This window comes from Candoia aspera, chromosome 1 (genome assembly GCF_035149785.1).
Source record: "Candoia aspera isolate rCanAsp1 chromosome 1, rCanAsp1.hap2, whole genome shotgun sequence".
Classification (NCBI taxonomy): Eukaryota; Metazoa; Chordata; class Lepidosauria; order Squamata; family Boidae; genus Candoia; species Candoia aspera.
In genome coordinates this window covers 199,972,259-199,994,278 of record NC_086153.1, presented here as the reverse complement: position 1 = coordinate 199,994,278, position 22,020 = coordinate 199,972,259, and the positions used below count along the sequence as shown (strand labels likewise).

General features: G+C 38.5%; 1 protein-coding gene across 2 annotated transcripts in view; it reads left to right on the top strand.

The window, feature by feature from the left end:
* The window catches only part of TANC1 (tetratricopeptide repeat, ankyrin repeat and coiled-coil containing 1), an 86,884-nt gene that overhangs the window by 43,713 nt on the left and 21,151 nt on the right, over positions 1–22,020 (top strand). For both annotated transcript variants that reach the window (XM_063318330.1, XM_063318331.1), the window contains exons 7-15: positions 3,665–3,790; positions 5,430–5,708; positions 8,489–8,640; positions 10,099–10,330; positions 12,849–13,012; positions 14,216–14,823; positions 17,036–17,144; positions 19,369–19,491; positions 21,464–21,700. In XM_063318330.1, coding sequence (XP_063174400.1) covers positions 3,665–3,790; positions 5,430–5,708; positions 8,489–8,640; positions 10,099–10,330; positions 12,849–13,012; positions 14,216–14,823; positions 17,036–17,144; positions 19,369–19,491; positions 21,464–21,700 — 2,030 coding nt within the window. The remainder of the gene's footprint in view (positions 1–3,664; positions 3,791–5,429; positions 5,709–8,488; positions 8,641–10,098; positions 10,331–12,848; positions 13,013–14,215; positions 14,824–17,035; positions 17,145–19,368; positions 19,492–21,463; positions 21,701–22,020) is intronic.

The following is a 22,020-nucleotide window of genomic DNA, read 5'->3' as shown; positions in this document are numbered from 1 at the left end:
TGCTTTAAGGACAGTTGTGTTATTCCCTTGTCCAGCTTGGGGACGCTTCATGTGACATAATCTCCCCTTTGAAAAATTATATAACTGTTATAAATCCTATGCATGAGGCTGCAGAGCAGTACATTTTGAACATAAAGAGGGAGGGAAGTGATTACTTTCAGGTTGAGGAATAATCTCAATATATTTTTTTAAGCAGATCAGTCTGCATAGGCAAAGCAGGACAGCTGTCAAAAGCAATGGGCTTGTCTAGGCAAACTGGGGAATAAAAACCTGAAGCAACTTTTAAGAGAGCTAAACCCATGGACTTAAACATTTGTCAAAACCATCTGCCAATCACAGCAATTTAATTTAATTTAACATTTAATGTTTTTCATGGGGAGATCACACAAGTTCATTTATCATTTTACTGGCTATCACAATATCACAAAGTTTAAGAACCCTTGCTTCATTGTGTTCTGTAAAGTTACCAATGTTTTGCCTTTTTGGGTTAATGTAATGCTTTATATTAGCCTAATGAATCAGTCAGGCATGATCCTGCATCTTCTATAATTCTGTAGAGATATTTGGATCACTGATGGACATCCCCCCTCTCCCCCAATTTACTTCAGAGGCTCATTTCCATGGATCTCTGCTTTCCGACTTCCTTTCCAACATGAAGTGGCTGTGCAAGTGCAGACAAGTGCCCTGGAGTTCTTTTCCATATTAATGCAGTTGGCCCACTTAGACAAGGAGGTGCCTCACCATTATAAATGCCACTGCTGAACAATCCTGGCATGGATAAGAGCTGCTGGATCTTAGCCTGCCCTTGAATGACTACTCCAGAGCGGGGAAGAAAGAAGATGTATCTGAGTTCAAGGACTTGCTCTTGCATGTTGTAGTGTTGCTTCTTTGAGATGAACTGCTTGTGTTCTTTGTGGGAATTACAAAGCTCATAATTCTTCTGGGTGTCTCTCAATGTGGATCCCTTCCCCTTGAGGCAAGTCTTAAACAGCAGTTAGTTGTCTGTGAGCACTGATGCTAAAACCTGGTTTCTTGATCAGAGCTACAATTAGAAGTGATAGAATAGCTCTTCTTTTAATCTAATTTACTTCTATTTCCAAGCCTTTATTTTCTGCTATGCAGCAAGAAAACTAATTATTGTCATTTTATTCAGCTGTTGTTACAGCTAATTTTACTTCATTTGCTTTTCTGATCTGTTTGTCAATTTTCTTATTTAGGGCTTTTAATTTTTTAGTTTTTGTTATTTCTTTTATAGCAATATTTAGTAAAGTTCTAGTCCTGCCTTAGGCATGAAAGCCAGCTGGGTGACCGTGGGCCAGTCCCTCTCTCAGCCCAGCCCACCTCACAGGGTGGTTGTCGTGGGGAAAAGAGGAGGAGGAAGGAGTATTAGGTATGTTCGCCGCCTTGAGATATTTTAAAAATAATAGGCAGGATAAAAAAAATCTTTAAAAAAATCTAAGAGATGTTTACATCTTTGGAGATATCTCCAGAATTCCTAGTTTGTTTTTTAATAAAAAGAAAAATTTTAAAAAATTCTTCCAGATTAAGGACGGCTTTTGGCTCATATAAATATTTGCTAAAGCCTTAATTCCCAGGCTTGTATTCATGTGTGTTGTAAGAGTGAAGGATTTCAGTCTCTGCATCCAAACAAACCTGGAATGTCTTTAAATTAATGAATATTTGTCTCTACTGCAATTTATATCAGAAATCTTTAAAAATAAATTTTGCGATTTACTTTATCTGAGAACTCTAGGATATATATTGTTGTTAGTTCAGTTGGAAATAGTTGGAAAATGTGACACAATAGGCAAGTAGATGCTGCCTTAATGGAAAAAGGCTAAATGGGGGCAGTCCCTCATACCAGGACATTTGAAATTCTCCAAACTTCCAGGCTAAATTATGTTTAAAGTGAGGAGTTCAGCTCTTTTGGAAAACGTCACACAAACATCAGGATGCTAAGTGTTACTGGCCTAGCCAGTCTCTGCTCTTTCGATCCAAAGGTTCCTTAGTAAATGAGAAATGTTTCAACAACTGAGGACAGTCCGCTCATTTCAGTTGGATATGTTTGGGGTTTCTCCCCTAATATATATGTTAATATTATCCATGGTTTTTCTTGGATTTCTATTGCATAAGCTCAGAGTTCTGAAAAGACAAGATTGTGCTATAGCAACCTTCCCCCCAAAATAAGCAAAAACTTGGACTTGGGTACAGTTCTCTGGAATATACAAGGTTTGGACCATAACTCTGTATTTTGATATAGCTTCTCTTACTAATCTTTTAAGGTAGCTTCTCTTATTAATTCTGAGGTTCACCAATATCTTTCACAATCTCTTAAAAAGGCTTTGTGATCAGTTATCTTTGGAAAAGAAAGGCTGGGGATCCCACCAATAATATTTTATTGTTAAATACAGCACAAAGTCTTTCTTGCCTCCCTTTGGATCTCCAGTGACTCATTGGAGCCAAAGATTCCTCTTGGCTGTCTTGCCGTGTTATAACATAGAAATGCTGAAGCTTTAATAAATAATTTGAGTGTCAAATTTCCTATTAAAATTGAGTCTGAAATTTGTCTTCTTTTGTGTATCGCCTAACCATAAATCAGCAGTTTTAAACCCTTCCCAGTGTTACTTTATATTAAAAAATACACCTCACAAGTCATATATTTAATTGAAAGAATGGAGCCTTGACTCAGGCAATTTATGGCAGAGGTAGGATATTTGAAAATTTTCTCTTTACAAAAAGGAAATTATACGTAGTAAAAGTGCTATTCATGCACAGAATTATTTCCTACTACAAAATATTTCTGGCTGCATTATGTTTTCAAAGGAACAAAGTGGAAATATCTTGAGTATATGATATTTCACAATAAAAAATCACTTGAAGCATAATTCTTAAAAATTTAGGGCCGTAGGATACTATGATTGACATATTAATAGAAAATAGTAATTTAACGGTTAACTAACTTCATACTTGTGGAAGCTCAAGGCCCTATTTTCAGAGTGACAGAACTACTAAAAGTAGGAATGTGGTCCTGACCCTGAAATATTTCAAGGGTGGTGGTGGTGGTGATTTCTTGTTTGTATCACACTTTTTCCAAAAAATTCTAGAGAACATTTTAATTTCACAATTTTTCTATGAAATTTTCTTTGTCTTAGCTGGGCTACAAGACAGAATGGCATGCCTCTCCCTTTCTATGAGTACTAGCTGAATATTTTCTGTGAGAGTGGATATAGCTTCAAATTATGCCTATGTTATCCTGACCCTTTTTTTCCTCCTCCTCCTCCTCCTCCTCCTCCCCCCTCCTTTTTGTTTCCTAAAATTAAGAACAAGAGACTGACAGGTTCAGATGTTTTTTCTTGATTTTAATCCTTGTGCTTTTCCTTCCTAAAAGTATCCAAATGTAGAATGATCTTTAATACACCATGCAAATCAACTTTTTCTAAGGCCCATTATAGCAACACCATTAGAGTATGTTGTAGCATGTAATGTCCTTACATGTCTTTTCAAAACATAAGGATGGTTTTATGGCCCACACTTGATAATGAAAAACTGATATAATACTGTGTGGTTTCCTTCCTCTGGAGCTGCATAGAGTATACCCATACTTTGATCCTTTTGTTAAGTGTTGTTCAATTCTTACCTTTCTGATCAGCTATTCTAATTACAGCAACAAGTTCCACAAAGCTTGAAGATCTGAGCTATTTGGATGGACAGAGGAATACTCCTTTGCGGACCTCAATTCGCTTACCTTGGCACAGCACTGCTGGAGGGAGAGTTCAGCAAGAAATAAAAGGTAAGACCTATGCTAAAGCAGTAATTTAAAGGAGCACTATCCTTTTTAGGAAGGCTGTACTACCAGTAGAAGGTGCAGAGAGTGTATTCATGGAAAACAGTTGACGTCTGTTTCCTTCTTTATGGCATTTCTTAGAACTGATTCATCCCACCTCAGTTTTAACTTCCATTGAAAAGGGGGGACTATGACTATGATCATGAAAGACAAAGGTGACTTATTTTTAAATATTACTAGACAACCCATGACCCATTGGGTCTTCCTTTCAGATATTTCCTTACCTAAACAGAGAAACAGAATGACCATGGGCAGGCAAAAAAGCAGTGGGAGCATGAACAACTTCCAACTTCCTGCTGGCTTCCCCATTGACTTTGCTTTTGGGAAATTGGCAGGGAGCGTCAGAGTTCACTCCTCCTCCTCAGCTGACCCACAAAACTGCCTGCCACTTTGCTGGGGGAGAAGGGGAACAAAGGGAGCCACAGACTGCAAGGAAAACTGCACCCCGAGTCTCCATCCTGGCATGTCCCCAAGGGCCCCCTCCCTCCAGGGAGGAAGAGGTCTCACCCTTTGACCATTGGTGCTCCCCCAGCCAGCCCTACCTCGCCAGCAGGCATCTGAATCACTCCCTCATCCTTTCCTCACTGCCAACCGCCGTTAAGAGATTTCAAATTTCAGCCTCAGTTCCAAGGCAGCCAGTTGCTGCTCACCTGTCAGGCCTTGCTGCCAGCTGATTGGGCACAGGGTCCAGAGGGAAGTGGGAAAGAAAGCGGGGATACGTCCCTCCCATCTTCTCTTGCACCACACAACCTACGAGTTTCTGAGAAGTGTAGTTGGAAGACACGGCAATGCTGAAGCTGCCACAAACTTTGCCAAATTTCAGTCCCATGGGAGTAATGGGTCCTGGATTTTGGATGCATTCTGTAAGTTAGCCCATTTGAGGTACCTTGGTTCAAAAATAGTTGCCCTGTGATGCACCATTTTGCCCAATTGAAGGTTACAAACAAACAGACATGAGAGTTTTAGTAGTATATAGATATTCTTCAGGGAAATGAGTTCTGGGCCCAGACCACTGCATCTGAGTATCCAAGTCAACATCTGACATTTGATTTCTCCTGCTTACCTCTGTCTCTTGATAATTTGCTGCCACTGTTTTTTCCCCCCTGGGCTACCTATCTCCCTATTAGATATTCTCAGAACTTGTGGCCTGTTCTGTGCTTTTTCACTCTCGAATTTATATGATAAATGCTGGATCTCCATCCTCTCCCTAATCCTCATACATAACATATCTGTTAAATCTTAAAGCACACATTTATTCAGGGGAATTAGGATAAGGCTTACTGAACATGATGGTTGAAACAGAGCATTTGGGGATGGAAAATCTAGTGTAGCTCATTAGAGAGCCTAACTTCCTGATTCGTTTAGCACTCCTGCTAGAAGGAAGAGTCATGTGGGAGCACTTGGACAGCCTGGACAAACAGGTTTTTTCTTGAAAATTGTTTTTAAAAATTGATTCACTGTAACTGGACTAGATTATTGAATTTCAAAGCAGATTAGATGTTTCTGTAAGATTTAAGGTTTTTTTTTAAATCAGTTTTTCATTGATTCAAGTATTGGCTTCTAACAAAGTCTTTCTTTCTCTTAGCACGTTTTGTCCCATATAAGCCTCAAGATATTTTGCTAAAGCCACTATTGTTTGAAGTGCCAAGCATAACAACAGACTCTGTGTTTGTCAGAAGAGATTGGCTGTTTCAAGCAATAGAGGAAAAGTTGAAGAATCCCAAGCAGACAGAAACGAGGGGAGCTGTTGTAATTGGAAATGTGGGATTTGGGAAGACTGCTATTATTTCCAAGCTTGTGGCACTTAGCTGCCATGGAAGTCGTATGCGGCAAATTGCTTCCACCAGCAATGCTTCTCCCAAAAGTAGGTTTGAAAACCTTTTTCTTTTTAAGTAGAAATACGTAATTCAGAAAGTGGAGATATATATGCTTTTGTGTAAACATGACACTGCCTTTTCTAAAGGGCAGTAAACTTTCCATTGGCTACTCATAAGATTGTTACTCCCCCCTTTCTTTGTTAATATGGAAAAACAAGCCCCTGTTTATTCACGTTGTCCATCATCTTCAAGACCCAGCTCAGATTCATCAGGTGCTGCTTGACAGCATGCTTCCTAGGGTGGTTGTTGGGGTTTTTTTTGTGCTGCCTGAAGCACCCTTCTGACCTCAGTATCAAAATTGGTGGCACAATCCCCCCCTTCCCATTTTGAGGTGAGAAACACATGAAAACTGCAATGTAAGCCCTAAAATACTTAATATCATTAAAAATCCACCACCTCACAAGATTAGAGAAACACAGAAAATCTTAACTTTGCTCATGCGCAGCCTACTGAAGCCTTCCCCTTTCCAAAGGTGTTGCAGTGGAACCTCATATACTCTCCTTCAGTGCAACAGATTTTGCATTCAACAGTCCAAATTTCCACAGCAATTTACGTCATTTGAGTAACTCTATCATTGTGTAAATGATGCAAATTACATCATTGGCTTGTTTATGTCACTTGCATAATAACATCATTATGCAGGTTGTATAGAATGATGCCAGTGGTGTAATTTGCTTCATGACATCATGCAATTGAACTGACATTTGTGGATACTGGACACCCCCTCCCCAGAGTTAGTTCAGTAAAAGGAGGCATCATTCTGAGTGTGGCTTGGGGGTTACTAAAGGCTTCCTGTCCTAGAAGTAGTTGATTTCATGAGTTTATATGGGCCTTCTTGGTCATGGTGCCAGAGTAATGAAATGAGCTCTGTTTTGAAGATTTCCCAATCTCCTTCACCTTTGATGGTTGGAATCCATTAAAGACTTTTCTGTTTCAACGGATTAATGAGTTGCTTTTTCTTAATCTGTACCTTCAAATATTTAAGAGTTTATGGCATATATGTGTTTTCTGGCTTAATTATTATTTGCAATTTTATCTGATTTGTACATTGTACTGTAAATGGTCTGTTTTATACTAAATGTGAAAGTTCTTTGGCTGCCAAGTTCACCTCCTTTTGAACTGTGCACTTTGCGCTCATAAATCAAGTCCTATGATCACTTGCACTAATTTCTCCTATTTGCTTGGATGGGAGGTGAAGATGTGATTCCTTTCTGCTCCATTCACTAGAGTGTGCTTTTTTTCATAAAGATCCTGGATAAGGTTCTGAAAGCTGTAGGTCAAGAAGCTAAAGCTGCTTGAAAAAGGGAACTCTGAAGAAAATTAGAGGAACCCAGAAAGGGGGAGAGCAAGTGAAAGGACCATTGTGTTGATGATGCCGCCTGCCATTCTCTCAGATCATGTTTTGGCAGGGAAACTGAAGAGCAATTTCCCCTGCCGGCTGCAGTGAAAGAGTCTGTGGATCACATCCAGATCCTAGTCAGTGGATGTCAGCCTCCTTTATCCTCATGGATAGGATGGGATAGTGCCATCTTATATGTGCAGGGTGGATTTGAAAGCTGGTGACAGGAAGTTCTTTGTCCTCTTTCTAGAAATGATGCAAAAACTGGTGTGAAGAGAGGACACAACACTCCAGCCAGAGACTGTTAGCTACAGATAAAATTGTGGAGGGCCAGAAGATCAACACCTTAAAAATAAAAGATGCCCAGTGAGCTCTGTGGGGCTAAAGGAGAAAATAAGCTGTAATTTAAAGGGAAAAAGTGGGAAGTCTGTAAATATATAGTGAAGAGAAGAAATAATCTCATATTCTGTATCTCACTGGCAAATCTACAGGCTCAATACTTAACTTACTTGCTTTCTTTCACAAGATGAATGACTCAGTACAAAATCTGAATTGACTCGGTTGATATTAATGTTCAGTGCTGGGCACAAATTCTGCTTCTAACTTACCATTCTATTCCCTCCCATTCCCATTCACAGCATACCTAATCAGCGCATTCAACAGTGTCCCTGAAACTTGAGGGGAGGGTAGAATGGATGCGAAGGATAGATGAAAGAGGAAAGGTCCTGTTCGCCGCCTTCTCTTTAGATGCTGTACCCATACAGCAGCACAGTTGCTTTTTACCCTGAGCTGCTGAGTGGTTTCTAATTACTGTTGAGGTCCATTATGCCTCATAATTAGTGTGTGTGTGTGTGTGCACGTACTGTATATATCTACTATTTGCTGATTTGTAGACTTTATGGAGTAAGACTGTGTGTGACCAGATTTGATGTATTTAAAATTCTGACATGAAGATACAAACAAAAATCAGTGTAACATGACATGATCTCGTTGGGAGCTGGGGAAGAAGGTTTGTGTGTGTGTACATGTGTGTGTGTGTGTGTGCACGCACATACAATGCCATCTCTGCAACCTCATTTTTTGGAGATGCTGGCTTGTTTCACTTAATCTGTTGCACCAGAAGACTCCAAAGGGAAGCATAGCCAGAAGCTATATATTTGAAGAAGTGTTTGTTATAAAGGCATTCAAAAGTTTCTTTTTTCTTTTGTTTTTGATTTGTTCTTCTGGCATCATTGAATTAGAGCCCTGTGATGATGATTACTATGTTACTGGACTCATAACTGGTAACACATGAGAAAGGAATGTAAAATTCAAACAATGCTTAGGTTTCTCTTGAAGACTAAACATCTCCAGCATTACAGATATCTAATTTACACCACAAACAAATGTCACTGGTTACAACTCTGGTATCTGCTTCTTCCCCCGCAGCCAGTGATCCTTGTCAGGAGATTCCTCTCAGCCAGCTACCCCCTTCTCTCGTTGCTTCAGCTGGTACCAGTCCAGCCAAAATGGCAGCTTGCCCTCCTGCTCAGGAACATCAGAACCAAACGGATGAATCGGTTAGACGCCTGGCGTCCAAGGTAGCACCTTTAATGCTAAACAGCTCTTTCAGTCCCATGAAGCCACGGTTTGTGGACATTCTTCTTGCAACGCAGTATATGTAACAATTCAGGGTGCTGTGTAGATAGACAGGCCTGTGTCTCACCATTTTATTTTTTTAGTTTTCATAAAACCTGCTCACTTCAGTGATTTGCTGTGCAAACACAGAGAGGAGACAGTGCTCATCCTTGAGGACTATTTTTCCATTTTTAATTTTGCTGGTTTTCTCACCTGGTTGTACAATGCAAAGCAACAAATTTGTTTCCATTATGGGAATCTTCTTTTTCTATCTGACTTTGGCAGTATTAATCTGTAATTCCAAAGGAAACTGCCCTCTGCTCCTAATTTATTCAATATAGCTTCCTTCATCATCTATTGGGAAGAGGAGGGGGGAAATAAAATACTGGATTTGGCAGCTTACAGTGTGTTCGTCATTGATGTATCTTAACAGTTATGTAAACTGGAATTAGCAGATTGCACCAGAGGTAATTCTAATGCATTTAGTTTGGTAGGAAGGATTGTGAAAATAGGAAAGCCTTGGAAACGGTTGGAAATAAAAGAGGATTTGCTTTGGTGTTGAAGTATTTATTTGATGTAACATTACGTAACTATTATCCTAATACTGTCATCCCCAGTGCCATGTTATGTTTAGAATTTGATAGCAAGCAAGCACGCACATTAATGTAATGTAATGTAATTTAATTTAATTAAAGCTATAATCTTGTGCACCCTTACTTGGGATTACACTGTGTGGAATTCAGCTGTACTTCTGAATAATGGAGTACAATTGCTGAAATTAAACTGAATGTCCCAACTGTGGGTGCACTAATTGAATGTACCTAAACTGTGGAGACTCCAAAAGGAGGCTCATGACAATTATTTAATTCTTTGATACCACATTTTCAAATAAAGGTAGAGTTGATTGTCAGCCCCAAATAACACTCTGCTAAAAAAGCAAACAAATGAACAAAAATACAGACTCTACACTGGATTGTTTTGCCACTATGCTGAATAAGTGGACTATAACTTTCTGGTTTTATTTACATATTGGCAGGAACTTCCCAGTAGGGCTAATGAAGTGCAGTTTATTCCCTGTTACTTTAGCTATTTATACTGGCTTTGGGTACAGAGTAACTGCTTCTTTCAGGTTGCAGCATAGGATCTCTGATGTTGACCAAGATTTTAGGATGGAAATAGAAGCCTTTATTTAGCTAATGATGTAAAAATATATGCATGCGCACTAAAGAAAAAAAATGTGCAAGTTTTAATGATTGTTTGTTGAACCAGGGCAGTGAGATCTGCATATACAGTTAGAATATTCTTCTGAGTTTTGTATCTCATATTATTTAAACAATTAGAATGTATTCAGCATGGGGTCCTCCTTTTTGTTATTTTTTACAGTTATCAATCAGAAATTCTAAACAGTGTTTTTTTTAAAGGTCGTTGCCTATCACTACTGCCAAGCTGACAACACTTATACATGCCTTGTCCCAGAATTTGTGCATAGTATCGCAGCTCTACTTTGCCGGTCGCCTCAGTTAACAGCATACAGAGAACTTTTGATAAAGGAACCACACCTACAAAGTATGCTTAGCCTTAGGTCCTGTGTTCAAGATCCTGTGGCAGCATTCAGAAGAGGCGTGTTGGAACCACTAGTGAATCTTAGGAGAGGTAAGCAGGAAAAATGTATGTGGCCAATATGGAAAAGGGTAGGATATTTCACAGCAATGGACAGGGGAACAATGGAGACTTTTCCTTTCTTTGAAGGAGGGCATCAAATACTATATCAGAATGAAACAGGATGGAGGTGATGATGATGTTATTAATTAAACTTCTATGCTGCTGGACTCTGGGGAGCTCACAACAAGCAAACAAAAAGATTACAATAAATAAAAAATAAAAAAGATGGCAAGCACAATGAAATAAGGGGTCTCACTCTTACTTGCTGAAGGCCTGGGTGAAGAGCCAGGTCTTCATGGCTCTTCTAAACAACAGCAGAGTGGGGGCCATGTGGATCTCAGGAGGAACCTCATTCCAGAAGGCAGGCACTGTTAAAGAGAAGGTGTGCCTCCAGGGTCCTGAGAGATTAATCAAAGGAACCTGTGGCATGCCCTACCTTGCTGGATCGAATCAGCCAGTCAGAAGTTATGAGAGACAGGCAGTCTCTCAAGTAACCAGGCCCTATGCCATGTAGTGCTTTATAGGTAACAACTGGCACTTTGAATCGCATCCAGGAGCAAAATGCCAACTGGTGCAGCTCACGAAACAGAAGTGTTACATGGACATATCAAAGCATGCCCATTACTGCGCGCGCCACTGCATTCTGGACCAGTTGAAGCTTCTGGGTGGTCTTCAAGGGCAGAGAGAATTGCAGTACTCAGTCCGCGAGGTGACTAGGGCATGAGTGATTGTCTGAAGGGTCCTCCAATCTAGGAAGGGGCGAAACTGGTACATGAGATGGAGTTGTGCAAAGGCCTTCCTTGCCACAGTTGACCCCTTCTCTTCAAGCAGGAGCTGTGGGTGCAGGGAGACCCCCAGATTACCTATATATTTGTTAGATATATTTGATATATATCAGAGAGAGAGAGAGAGAGAGAGAGAGAGATCATATGGATATAGATAGGTAGATTTAATGTATTAGTCTTAAATAAATAATGAATATTTGTATCAAAAGTTCTTTAGATTATAATTTTATATATTTACTGATGTGCTTCCAAATCCTCTGATGTATTCAATAATATGAAACATGAATTATTCATGAGAGGGACTATGCATCCATTTGCAAGTTGGAACCTCAGCAGTGGGTGCCATGCAGATGTTTGCTCCATAACCTAGAAACACTCTGTGACCATTATACTTTTAGCAGTGTTGCCGCTCTCCTGATAAAATGAAATGCAGTTGCTGCTCACTGATTTAAGTACATCCATTAGATAGAATCTGAAGCAAGTATCAGCCTGGACCGCCACTTTTTGGTGAAATATCTAAGAGGATAAACTACTCAACACTTCCTTCCTTTTGGTTGTTGGTCATCCTTAATAATCTTCTCTATTTTGCTAAAAATGATAAAATGACTGTATAATATAGTATTTGTTTTATCTTTTCTGTCTGTAATCCATTGTAGTTAATTCAAAATGGGATGTTTTGTAGCTACTCAGTGCTGTGTTGCTTTTTTATTCTCATTCACCATTTTAATGAATTCCAAAATTTTTATCACCATGATATTACGTTGATATCTGTACCTTTTTTTTAAAGGACATACTAGTCATGTTGTTAAAATTAGTTACTTCCTTCTGTACAAAGAGATGCTGTAGGTTATAATTAAGGATAGTGTGTGCTTAAAATATATATTTAATAGTGTTTGTAAGTAGGAGAACAGAATAGTAAAGAAATCACACCTTGAGCATTTTCTCCAATACGTTGATGGACTATATTGTGCATAAGAAGTAGCATTCTAAAATGGATGCACTATAAATATTTGGACCACTAGGAGCTACTTTTTCAGAGAATGGAAGTACATTAAAGCATGTTGTCTTCCTTTCTAAACAATAAATATCTTGGATCTGTTGTCAGTTTCCATATTAGTACTATTACCAAATGTAACATTTTGCATGGGTGAACTACTTGAGTACTTTTATTAGCATGCGAAGGACCATTTCTTTTAAAAAGCATTTTAACTAGTTATTTAAATGTATTTATGAGCACACTTCTGGGAAACTGTTTGAGTGGGACATTTGCTTCTTCCTTTTAAAATTAAAATACTTATTTAAAAAAAGAATCTACATTTTTAACTACCCGCCTTATTAAGAGAGAACAACATTTGTGGGTAGCTCCTTTAACTTCAGAATAATACATTCATTGCAAAAATTTGAATAGGTTGATCTGAGATACTAGAAAGAAGTCCACTTTACAGACAGACAATAAAATAACATTTAGCTATGCCACTTTCTAGTAAAGAAATTTTCACTGTGGGCTTCTTAGAAAATAGGTAAAATTACGCTTTTTATATTTAAATTAGTAGGCCAGTGCGTACCAAGAGAAAGTAGCCTCTTCTTGTTTGCTTTGTCCCGTGCTCCATATATATAAAAATTGAGGCATGCTGGTACCTGTTTTTCTAACCAGAAATCATATTGCTGCAATATACTCATAAATGTTCTTACCTGTTTTGCTTTTTTACAATCATGTCCTTCAGAACAGAAAATTTCAGAAGAATGCATCATTTTGATAGATGGCTTAAATGAAGCTGAATTTCACAAACCTGATTATGGGGACACAGTTTCTTCATTCATCACAAATATTATTTCTAAATTTCCTCCCTGGCTAAAACTGATTGTGACTGTAAGAACAAACTTCCAGGTAATATTTAAGCAAATGTTGGTAAAAGTTTTTGTTCCAATAGTAGCATTGCACTCTCAGAGCAGGAAAGACCCTCTTAAATTTTACTTGGAAGGACCAATCTGAAGTCTTTGGCAGTCGCTGCTGCTACAAACCACTCGTACCCAGGAATGGCCATCTTCGTCATTTATGTACAGTGGAGGTCATAATGTATTTGTTGTGGGTCTGTAATATTTGTGTTCAAGTGTTTTTACTGTTTCTTGGCAAGAGTTGTTGCTCCTCACCAGTGTCACTCTGAGTCAGTTTTGACACACAATGATGCTTACTAAAATCTAAAACTTTGCAGTTGAGGAGGCCGTGTAGCACTCTGATGCAGCTTCAGTGACCTGGTGCAAGTCTTTTGATAATGTACTGCACAGGTCCTTTTTCTAGAATTTCTGTTGTTGTTTCCATTTGCTATTCGGTTATGGAACATCTATGCTTTTAAAGTTTTGTTTTTAAATTCCTTTTCTCCAATATAGTCTGACTTCAAGAGGCGGACTCTGAATCCCTGAACTGAAGAATGCTAGGGATCAGTTCAGAACATGATTCACTTCCCAATCTTGACCATAGAAGGAGCCTAGCCAGGAAGACTCAGAACAATCTGTCAGAGAAAGTCATGTGATTGATCCCTTTTAAAGCATGCAGGGGAAGCTTTTTCATGGGTGTAAGATGTCTTGTTTTGCATGTCCCCTTCTTGCTCTGAATCGGGCCTTTAGCTTTTAATCAACTCATGTGTGGTCACAAGAACAGGGTCAGGATCAACCATTGTCAAGTTTAATAACCATTAAACTTGACCTGCATCAAAGCGTACAAATAAAAGATTATGAATGCTTTTTTATATGAGAACATTCATGTGAACTAGAACAAATGTGTCAATATGCTAGTTTCATATCTATAAGGAATCTGTGTTCTTTGCTCCTGATAGTTGCTAAGGGTTCAGCTGTACAATTATCTGCATATGAATTTTGATAGGAAATGAATTAAGGTATTGTTAGACCAAATAGTTACCTGTTAATTCAATAGATACGCACTTGTGCTAGGGCTTCTTTCTGGTTCTCACTCAAATAGCTTTCACCATCTTTAATTTAACATGGTTTTAAAATCAATTTTAAATATAATAATGAAGTTTGCAAAGTACTATAAAGTACTTCTTTCTTTCTCCTTTCTTCTTCTCTAACGCAGGAAATAATCAGCTCACATCCTTTCTTCACAATCTCCCTGGATGATTTTTCTGACAACAAAGAAATACAGTCTGATTTAAATGCATATGTTCAATACAGGATCAATACCAGCCAGGATATCATAAACAATATTTCCCTCAATGGAAAAATTGATGCTGTGACTATTGGGAAAGTGAGCAACCACTTGATCGTGAGGAGCATGGGATCTTATCTCTATTTGAAATTGACACTAGATCTCTTCCAGAAGGGTCACCTAGTGATTAAAAGTGCAAGTTACAAAGTAGTTCCAGTATCTCTTTCTCAACTTTATTTGCTTCAGTGCAACATGAAATTCATGACAAATTCGGCATTTGAAAGAGCCCTGCCAGTGCTGAATGTGGCTCTTGCATCACTTCACCCAATGACAGATGACCAGATCTTCCAGGCAATTAATGCTGGCCAGATACATGGTGAACAGGAGTGGGAAGAATTCTCACAGAGGATGGAGGCCCTTTCAGGCTTTCTGATAAAAAGACGTGACAAAACACGGATGTTCTGCCACCCTTCCTTCAGGGAGTGGCTTGTTTGGAGAGCAGATGGTGAAAACACTGACTTTTTGTGTGAACCAAGGTAAAATGTAATAACTGATTGATACTAATAACTGTTGGTAGTTCTTGTATTACAGTATGTAAGAGAGAAAATGATATTAACCATGTGCTTTCTAAAAAAAAATGCATTAAGAGCCATAATATTCTATACATTAGCTTGATTGAAGCATACATGAAGTTGAAAAATAACTCAGGAGAAGCCTGCACATCCAACAAAAGTAGAGTGTACTTCTTTTGTTAAGGATGAATGATTAAGTTCTACATTTTAAAACTTAGTAACAGGAAGGATGACATTCTTATCTGCTATAATGCTAGTTAGTGTGACTGTCTAGCACTGAAACTCCTTTACCAACATATTCTCTCATACTTTCAGGCAAGCCTTTCTCAGGTTTGCAGAGATTATAGGCATTTCAACAGACAGAATATTATGGTAGGAGGAAACCCATTGGGGGAATCTATTAAGTTTTTGAATTTGGGGCATTAATGAGTATTGCTTTTTCCACCCCACTTGTCATTTCTGAATCCTGTAAATAAATTTGGGTATGGTCTGTAATGGAATTACTGATGTCTACAGTGATATTCATATAATCTGGGGAAAAAAAGTTCAGCTCTCTGAGATTTATGGACTCAAGTTGCTTGATGCTCTAAAATTAGAAGCAGTTCAAAATTTAATGAAGGAGAATGAATGAGCATGTTGGCTCCTGGAGAAATGTACTTCATCAGGGCTATTTTGCTAAGCAGATGTATCATTTGCATGCTAGTCCTGGTGGTGCTGCAGCAGTAACCATTCTCTTTCCTAGCTCAGAGCATTTCAGTATGCAAAATTGAGGATTTAGTGCTGAGCTTGACTATTTGGCTATCTTTAGAAGCTTGGTTAACTACACAACCATAACACTAACTGAGGATCTAGCAGGTCTTCAGATGTGTTTTCAGGCAACAAAAATTAGCCACAGTAAGGCATGTCTGAAACGCAGGCATATTTTAAAAACAATGTGATGTGACTTGGGAGGAGATTATTGTTCAAAAGAAAATAACAAAAGTTCTGTTATATGTGTGAAAGCCTTTAAATATCACTAAAGTAGCTTTCTTCAAGGTATCTTTGAGTTCAGCACAAAGAAGCATTTATCCCAATAACCTTGTTGAAAGACAAGAGGTTGTGCTTGGTCAGGGATGGGTGACTTGCAGCCCCAAGTCTGCAATAAACCCAGAGTTAACTTCTTTGGCCCGGGAAGCCTGTTTGATTATGATTCCCAAAAACTGAAGATACAATTTCCTCCTATTTTGAGGAACAAAGGAAAAAAGTACCTAAGACCTTAGATAGGCACAGTTAACTCAGGAAGATTTCTGAAATCTCTTCCCCCCTCCACCCCACCCAATTGTGCTGTATGTGTGTTGTGGCCTCACTCATTTTGCAGCCCTCACCATCTCACAAAATGTTCAGTGTGTCCATTGCCACCAAAACATTGCTTTCTCCTTTGCTATCACTGCAATGACTTTATATAATTACATTGTATTATTTGATAATTCTTACTCATCTTGAAAAACTAATCTGGTTAGTCCTTCACTGGGAGGAAATTCTGAGGGTAGATTGAGAAGTTGGGGGGGGAAACCCTTCTGCATTGTTTGAAGAATATAATATAGATATGTCCATGAGGTCACCAAGAATTGAGTTCAAATAGGAGACTTTATCTTTTTGTTGCTCTTATATCTCCTGCATGCATAAAAATTTAATCCATCAAAAACATTAGAAGTCAGATTTTTTTGAAGATCCAATGTTGATTTACATTACCATAGTTAAATTGTTTATTTTTATTATGGACGGGGTAAAACAAAATATTTGTATATCTGCTTACTTTTTGAAAATTGTTCAGGGAAGTGACAATGCAGCTTTGCACACCTTTGTAGTCTATCATATTTGTCATAGCATCCACTCCCTTTTAATGAAATATGTTGTATTTGGTATACCTCGTAGGACAAAAGTTTACCTCTCATGACTTACTTTGGTTGAAATGTATTTCAGATAGCATACATTTTCTCCATAAAAAGAACTAGTAGAGTTTCAGAATGATGTAGCACTAGTAGTTTTTGACTTCCTAAATTTATTACATCGTGATATTTAAACTTTAAGCAGAGGAGAGTGAGAATGAACATCTGTCAGTTGAGATATTTTGAGGGGATTGATTAGGAACCTGTTTAAATTTGTCTCTGTCCTTCCTGTTTTTCATTGCACTTAGGAATGGACATGCTCTCCTTGCATTCCTGTACTCACGTCAGGAAGGAAAACTTAACCGACAGCAAACAATGGAACTCGGGCATCACATTCTTAAAGCTCATATTTTTAAGGTAAGAGATACATTTTATTCTGCTGTTTAATCTGTCTTTCGTCTTATTCTTAATTAAATATTTCTGTCACAATACATTCGTGTCCCTTGTTTCTTTTCTTCCATCTAGAAATAATAGTAATAGTAGTAATAATAATAATAGTAGTTGCTCTTCTTGTTGTTACCTTGCCTTATATACAAAAGCATGCCAAAACAGTTTACAAAACATAAAATACCCAATTAAAAAATTAAAAAATGGGGAAAGGGCAACAAATACAAAAAACAAAAGCCATTAATTAAACATTCAAATAGAGAAAGACTGGTTTAAGATGTAGATCTTCAAGGGCACCTATAAGATGTAATATTAGGTACCCTGGGAATTCAGTGGTCTGAGCATTCCAGAATGGAGGCAAAAGAGAGGGAGCCTGCCAACAGATGACCACAAGATGGTACTCTGTGGTTCTGAGCACATGCATTAAGACCTCCCCTGATGATCTCAGTGGTAGGATCAGGTTATAACAACAAAGGCGGTCCCTCGGATATCCTGATCTCAGGTTGTTTAGGGCTTTGAACCTAAATTGGCAGCCAGGGCAGTTTCTTCAACAGAAGTGTCACACTGACAGCCAGATACCCAACTGAGTAACCTGCATTCCAACCAAGCTCCCCTTTTCAAGCCAACTGTAAGAGTAGACCCATTGAAAGTGCACTAAAATAATCTAAATGTGAATTTATCAGTTCCTGAATATTAATAGTTAGGCTGTTCCTGTCCAGGAAGGGTATAGTTGGAATATCAGCTGAAGTTAGCAATAGGTTCTCCTGGCTATTCATAGGCCTCCAATGTTCTTATCACTCTGGGAATGCTCCTAAATCACATGCCTGTTCTTCTGAGAGAATGCAGACCCACTGAATAGGGCAACATCCCAATACCCAGGAACTGTCCATCCACAACGTGTCTGTCTTGTCAAGATTCAGTCTTAGCTTATTGACCCTCATCCACCCCATCACAGCATCCAGATACTGGTTGCAGATCCAGTAACATCTGTAGCCTCTACTGACTCATATTGATGACACCCAGCTCCAAAGGTCCTGATGATCGTCTCCAAGGCTTTATATGGATGCTAAAAGCCAATGGGGTCAAAGTCATGCCAGTAACTGTCAAGGTCCAGAGATACAATCATCAAATATTACTTTCTGAATCCATCTCTCCAAAACAGGATCAAAACCCCTGTAACTGTAGAGTTCATAGCTGTACATTTCTTAAGACAGTATAGGAGGATATCATAGCTGACAACATCAAAAAACACCAAAGTTGCACTGGGTTTCCTGGGTATCTGACAGGATGACAATAGTTGTACTGTATGGTTTTTAATTGTTTTAATTGGTTTTTAACATTTGTATTGTTTGTATGATTGTTTTATTTGGGGGGGGGTTGTTATTGTTTATGTTTTAATTGTAAGTCACCCAGAATCACCAATGTGAGATGGGCGGCTATATAAATGGATGGATGGATGGATGATTTTTTCCTAGACCCAGGCTGGAACTGAAGTTGAAAAAGGTTGAGATAATTGGGGGCCTCTAGGAAAGACTGGAGCTACACCCATAGCATTCTCTCAACCACTTCGTCCCAGAAAGGGATATTGGTACTAGAGCAACAGTTGGCAAACTCTCTGGATGCAGGGAGAGCTGCTTCAGGAGTGGACAGACCACTCCAATACAGAACCAGGTCTGTATTTGTTCAGGACCTTGAAAATGGGCGGGCAGTCCTTTTTGTTCCAAGAGCTGCATCAATATCTATGCAAGCATGTGTTGTTAGATGTCTGTCCCCCTCCTGGGCAAGTAAAGACACATATAGCCTCCACCCCACCATATTCTTGCTTTCCTTATTTATAGCACAGAAAGAAGGGATGGTAAAGCTTTGAGCAAGGGAGGGAGAAAGTTCTGATGCCTGCTGCAACTTTTGTGGGTTGCTGTAACCATGCAGTGGCCCAAGGGACCCGCAGCACAGGCAACTTCCAAGGCCCTTGGGCTGCAGAGTAGCTACATTTGCTTTAAAAGATTATGCACATTAAACATAATTTTTATGCATAACAAGCAACTATGATAACCAGTCTGAAATATGAGAATTTAGTCCCTAAGGCTTTTTTTTTAATGTTGAGGAACAATCAAGGCTTCATTCTGTGATTTTTCCCCCCTGCAATTCTGTTGTTTCCATTTGTCTTAGCATCACTGTTCATTGTGTCTTGCAGGGGCTCAGTAGAAAAACTGGCATTTCTTCCAGTCATCTTCAAGCCCTGTGGATTGGCTATAGCACTGATAGTTTGTCAGCAGCCCTTGCATCTTTGAGAAATCTCTACACACCAAACGTAAAGGTAAGAAAATAAACTATTGGTTATGTTTCCAATTTGCATTATTATGATTTTTTAAAAAAAACCAGTTCCATGCTGTGAGGGGCTCTTTGAAAAAAAGCTTGGCATAATGGTATGGGGTGGGGGCAGGACATCTTCTTCCTAAGAAAAACATGTTAGAAGTTGGAAATAATAGTAGGCTTAACGGTAATGAGAATTTGTTCCAGCATGAAGAAACTCTCTGTTTGAACATTGTGTCTGTCTGAGAATCATAAAGTTGGAAGGTGTCCTTTCAGCCATTGTGTCCAACCTCTGTTCCATTTGGCTTGTTTTTGAAAAGTTTTTGGAAAAGTTTTTTTGTTTTTTAAAGGTTACAAGTTAGGATGGCAAACAGAGCCAATGAGAGTAAGGTCAGAAAAAGCAACCAATCATATGAAAGAAGGCATGTGCCATTACAAAAACATGTGTAGATTCTGGGGAGATACTTTGGCTATCTGCATTTGCTGCCACCTTGTCCATTTGCAGAATTAATTTTAAAAAATCCCCATCTCAGGAGAAAAACTTCAGTGGAAGAAAGCTGAGTGAAGTAATTGCTTCTACAAATATTAAGACTAGACAAGTTAAGGTGGCCAAATTTTCAAAATTCTCTAGCACACATATTTGTTAAGCAGTTCTCAAAACAAGATTTTTATGCAAGGGTAGATAGCCTTTTATATTCTGCATTAAGAGGGAATGTACATAACTTGAGTTAATTGATTTTTCATTTACATCAAAAAGTCATTGGCACTGAACCAGCTGAAGTTAGCCCCAACTAATTGGGATTCCACTGAATGTAATCATACTTAAGATTAATCACATCAAATTTCCTCATTAGTGTCATTTGGCCTGATACACTAGCATTAGAGGACTAGAGATGATTCTGTGTGTGTGTGTAGTCCTTACAATTTTAAGAATTATAGTAATTGTTTTAAAAGTGATCCGTAAAATTCAGTGCAGTTCAACTTGCATTTGTATTAAGGAATCTTAACCTGAAGGATTCTAAATTTGTGGTAATATGGCAACCGTTATACTGAGTGAATTGCCAGTGTATTGCCATAATCAAGTTTATTAGTTTACTCCAGAGCAATGTCTGAGTAGAAAAATTATACTGAGTACAGCTGTCACAGGTAAATATTACCTTAAGATATTACTGAAGGGTATTGGGGGAGCATCAGTCTGTCTGGTTCTGTTATACATGAAATGCTATTAATATGTATAGATTGTGTTAAACCTTCTGCTGAGTACTCTAGGCACAAAGAAACATCAGTTAGTTGCCGTAGATTATAAAGTGCCATATAGACAGCAGATACTGCACTTGTAAAGTGAATAATTTCAGGCACAGCAGCCTATAATTATGACCTGTAAGTGTAATAATGCAAACACATAGATCTGTACGCCCTTGTGTAAACAGAAGACAGCTCACACAACCAGTCTGTCTCCTTTTGCTGAAGCAAAATCCTGCCACCTGAGTTTGCATTAATTCCTGCTTCTCCCTCTTGAGAAGCTTTTTGGAAAAAGCATGGGAAGAGAAAAATAGGCTGGGCATAGTGTCTTCATCTTATAAAACCAGGAGGAGCAACTCATATATTTCATTCCTCACAACAAGGAGATCACTGCTTCCCTTTTGGGTGAATGATTTTTATCAAATATCAAGGGCAGTAGTGAAATTTCTATCTGTAGCTTTAGTTTATAGAAACTGATTGGCACCTTCCTTACAGTTTTGATTAGTTTTGGCTGTCATTTTTATGTATACATTTTCATTGTTGTATATGCTTTAATATTTGTTTATTTAGTCTCAAACCATAAGTTAATAAAATATAAATATATATTAATGGAATGAAAGAATGATCCTTCAGGTGGCCTGAATCAATTTCATGCTTTAACACTCATATAGAATAATAAATGTATTTCAAAAATATTATCAGAATGAGATGGTGATTTATTTTTTTAAACCTAGGTGAGTCGGCTGCTGATTCTGGGTGGTGCAAATGTAAATTACAGGACAGAAGTCCTCAACAATGCCCCAATATTGTGCGTGCAATCTCATCTTGGGCATGAAGAAATGGTGGTCCTCCTCTTAGAATTTGGGGCTTTGATTGATGGAGCATCTGAAAATGGGATGACTTCACTTTGCTGTGCAGCAGCTGCAGGCCATATGCTCATAGTTTCACTTCTCAGCAAAAGGGGAGCAAAGGTAAGTTTCACAAGAGACTTTGCATATTTGGAGTTGTAGCAACGTTGTTGACGTAAGGCAGGCTGTGCTCTATCAGGGTATGCACTTTTGTCAATTAAATACGAAATTTCTGTGCAAAGCAGTAACTATGGGACTGATGTCCTTCTCAGGTTTATGCAAAATTGCTTGGAGAAAGTTAAGTTAAAAGCCACTTTATGCAACTACCCATGGCCCTACTTTTCTAACACAAGTGTATCTTAGAGTTGGTGTTATGTAGTTTTATTATTTCAGAAATATGTACCAAGAAATGGATAAAATGGTAGTATAAGTAATTAAATAAG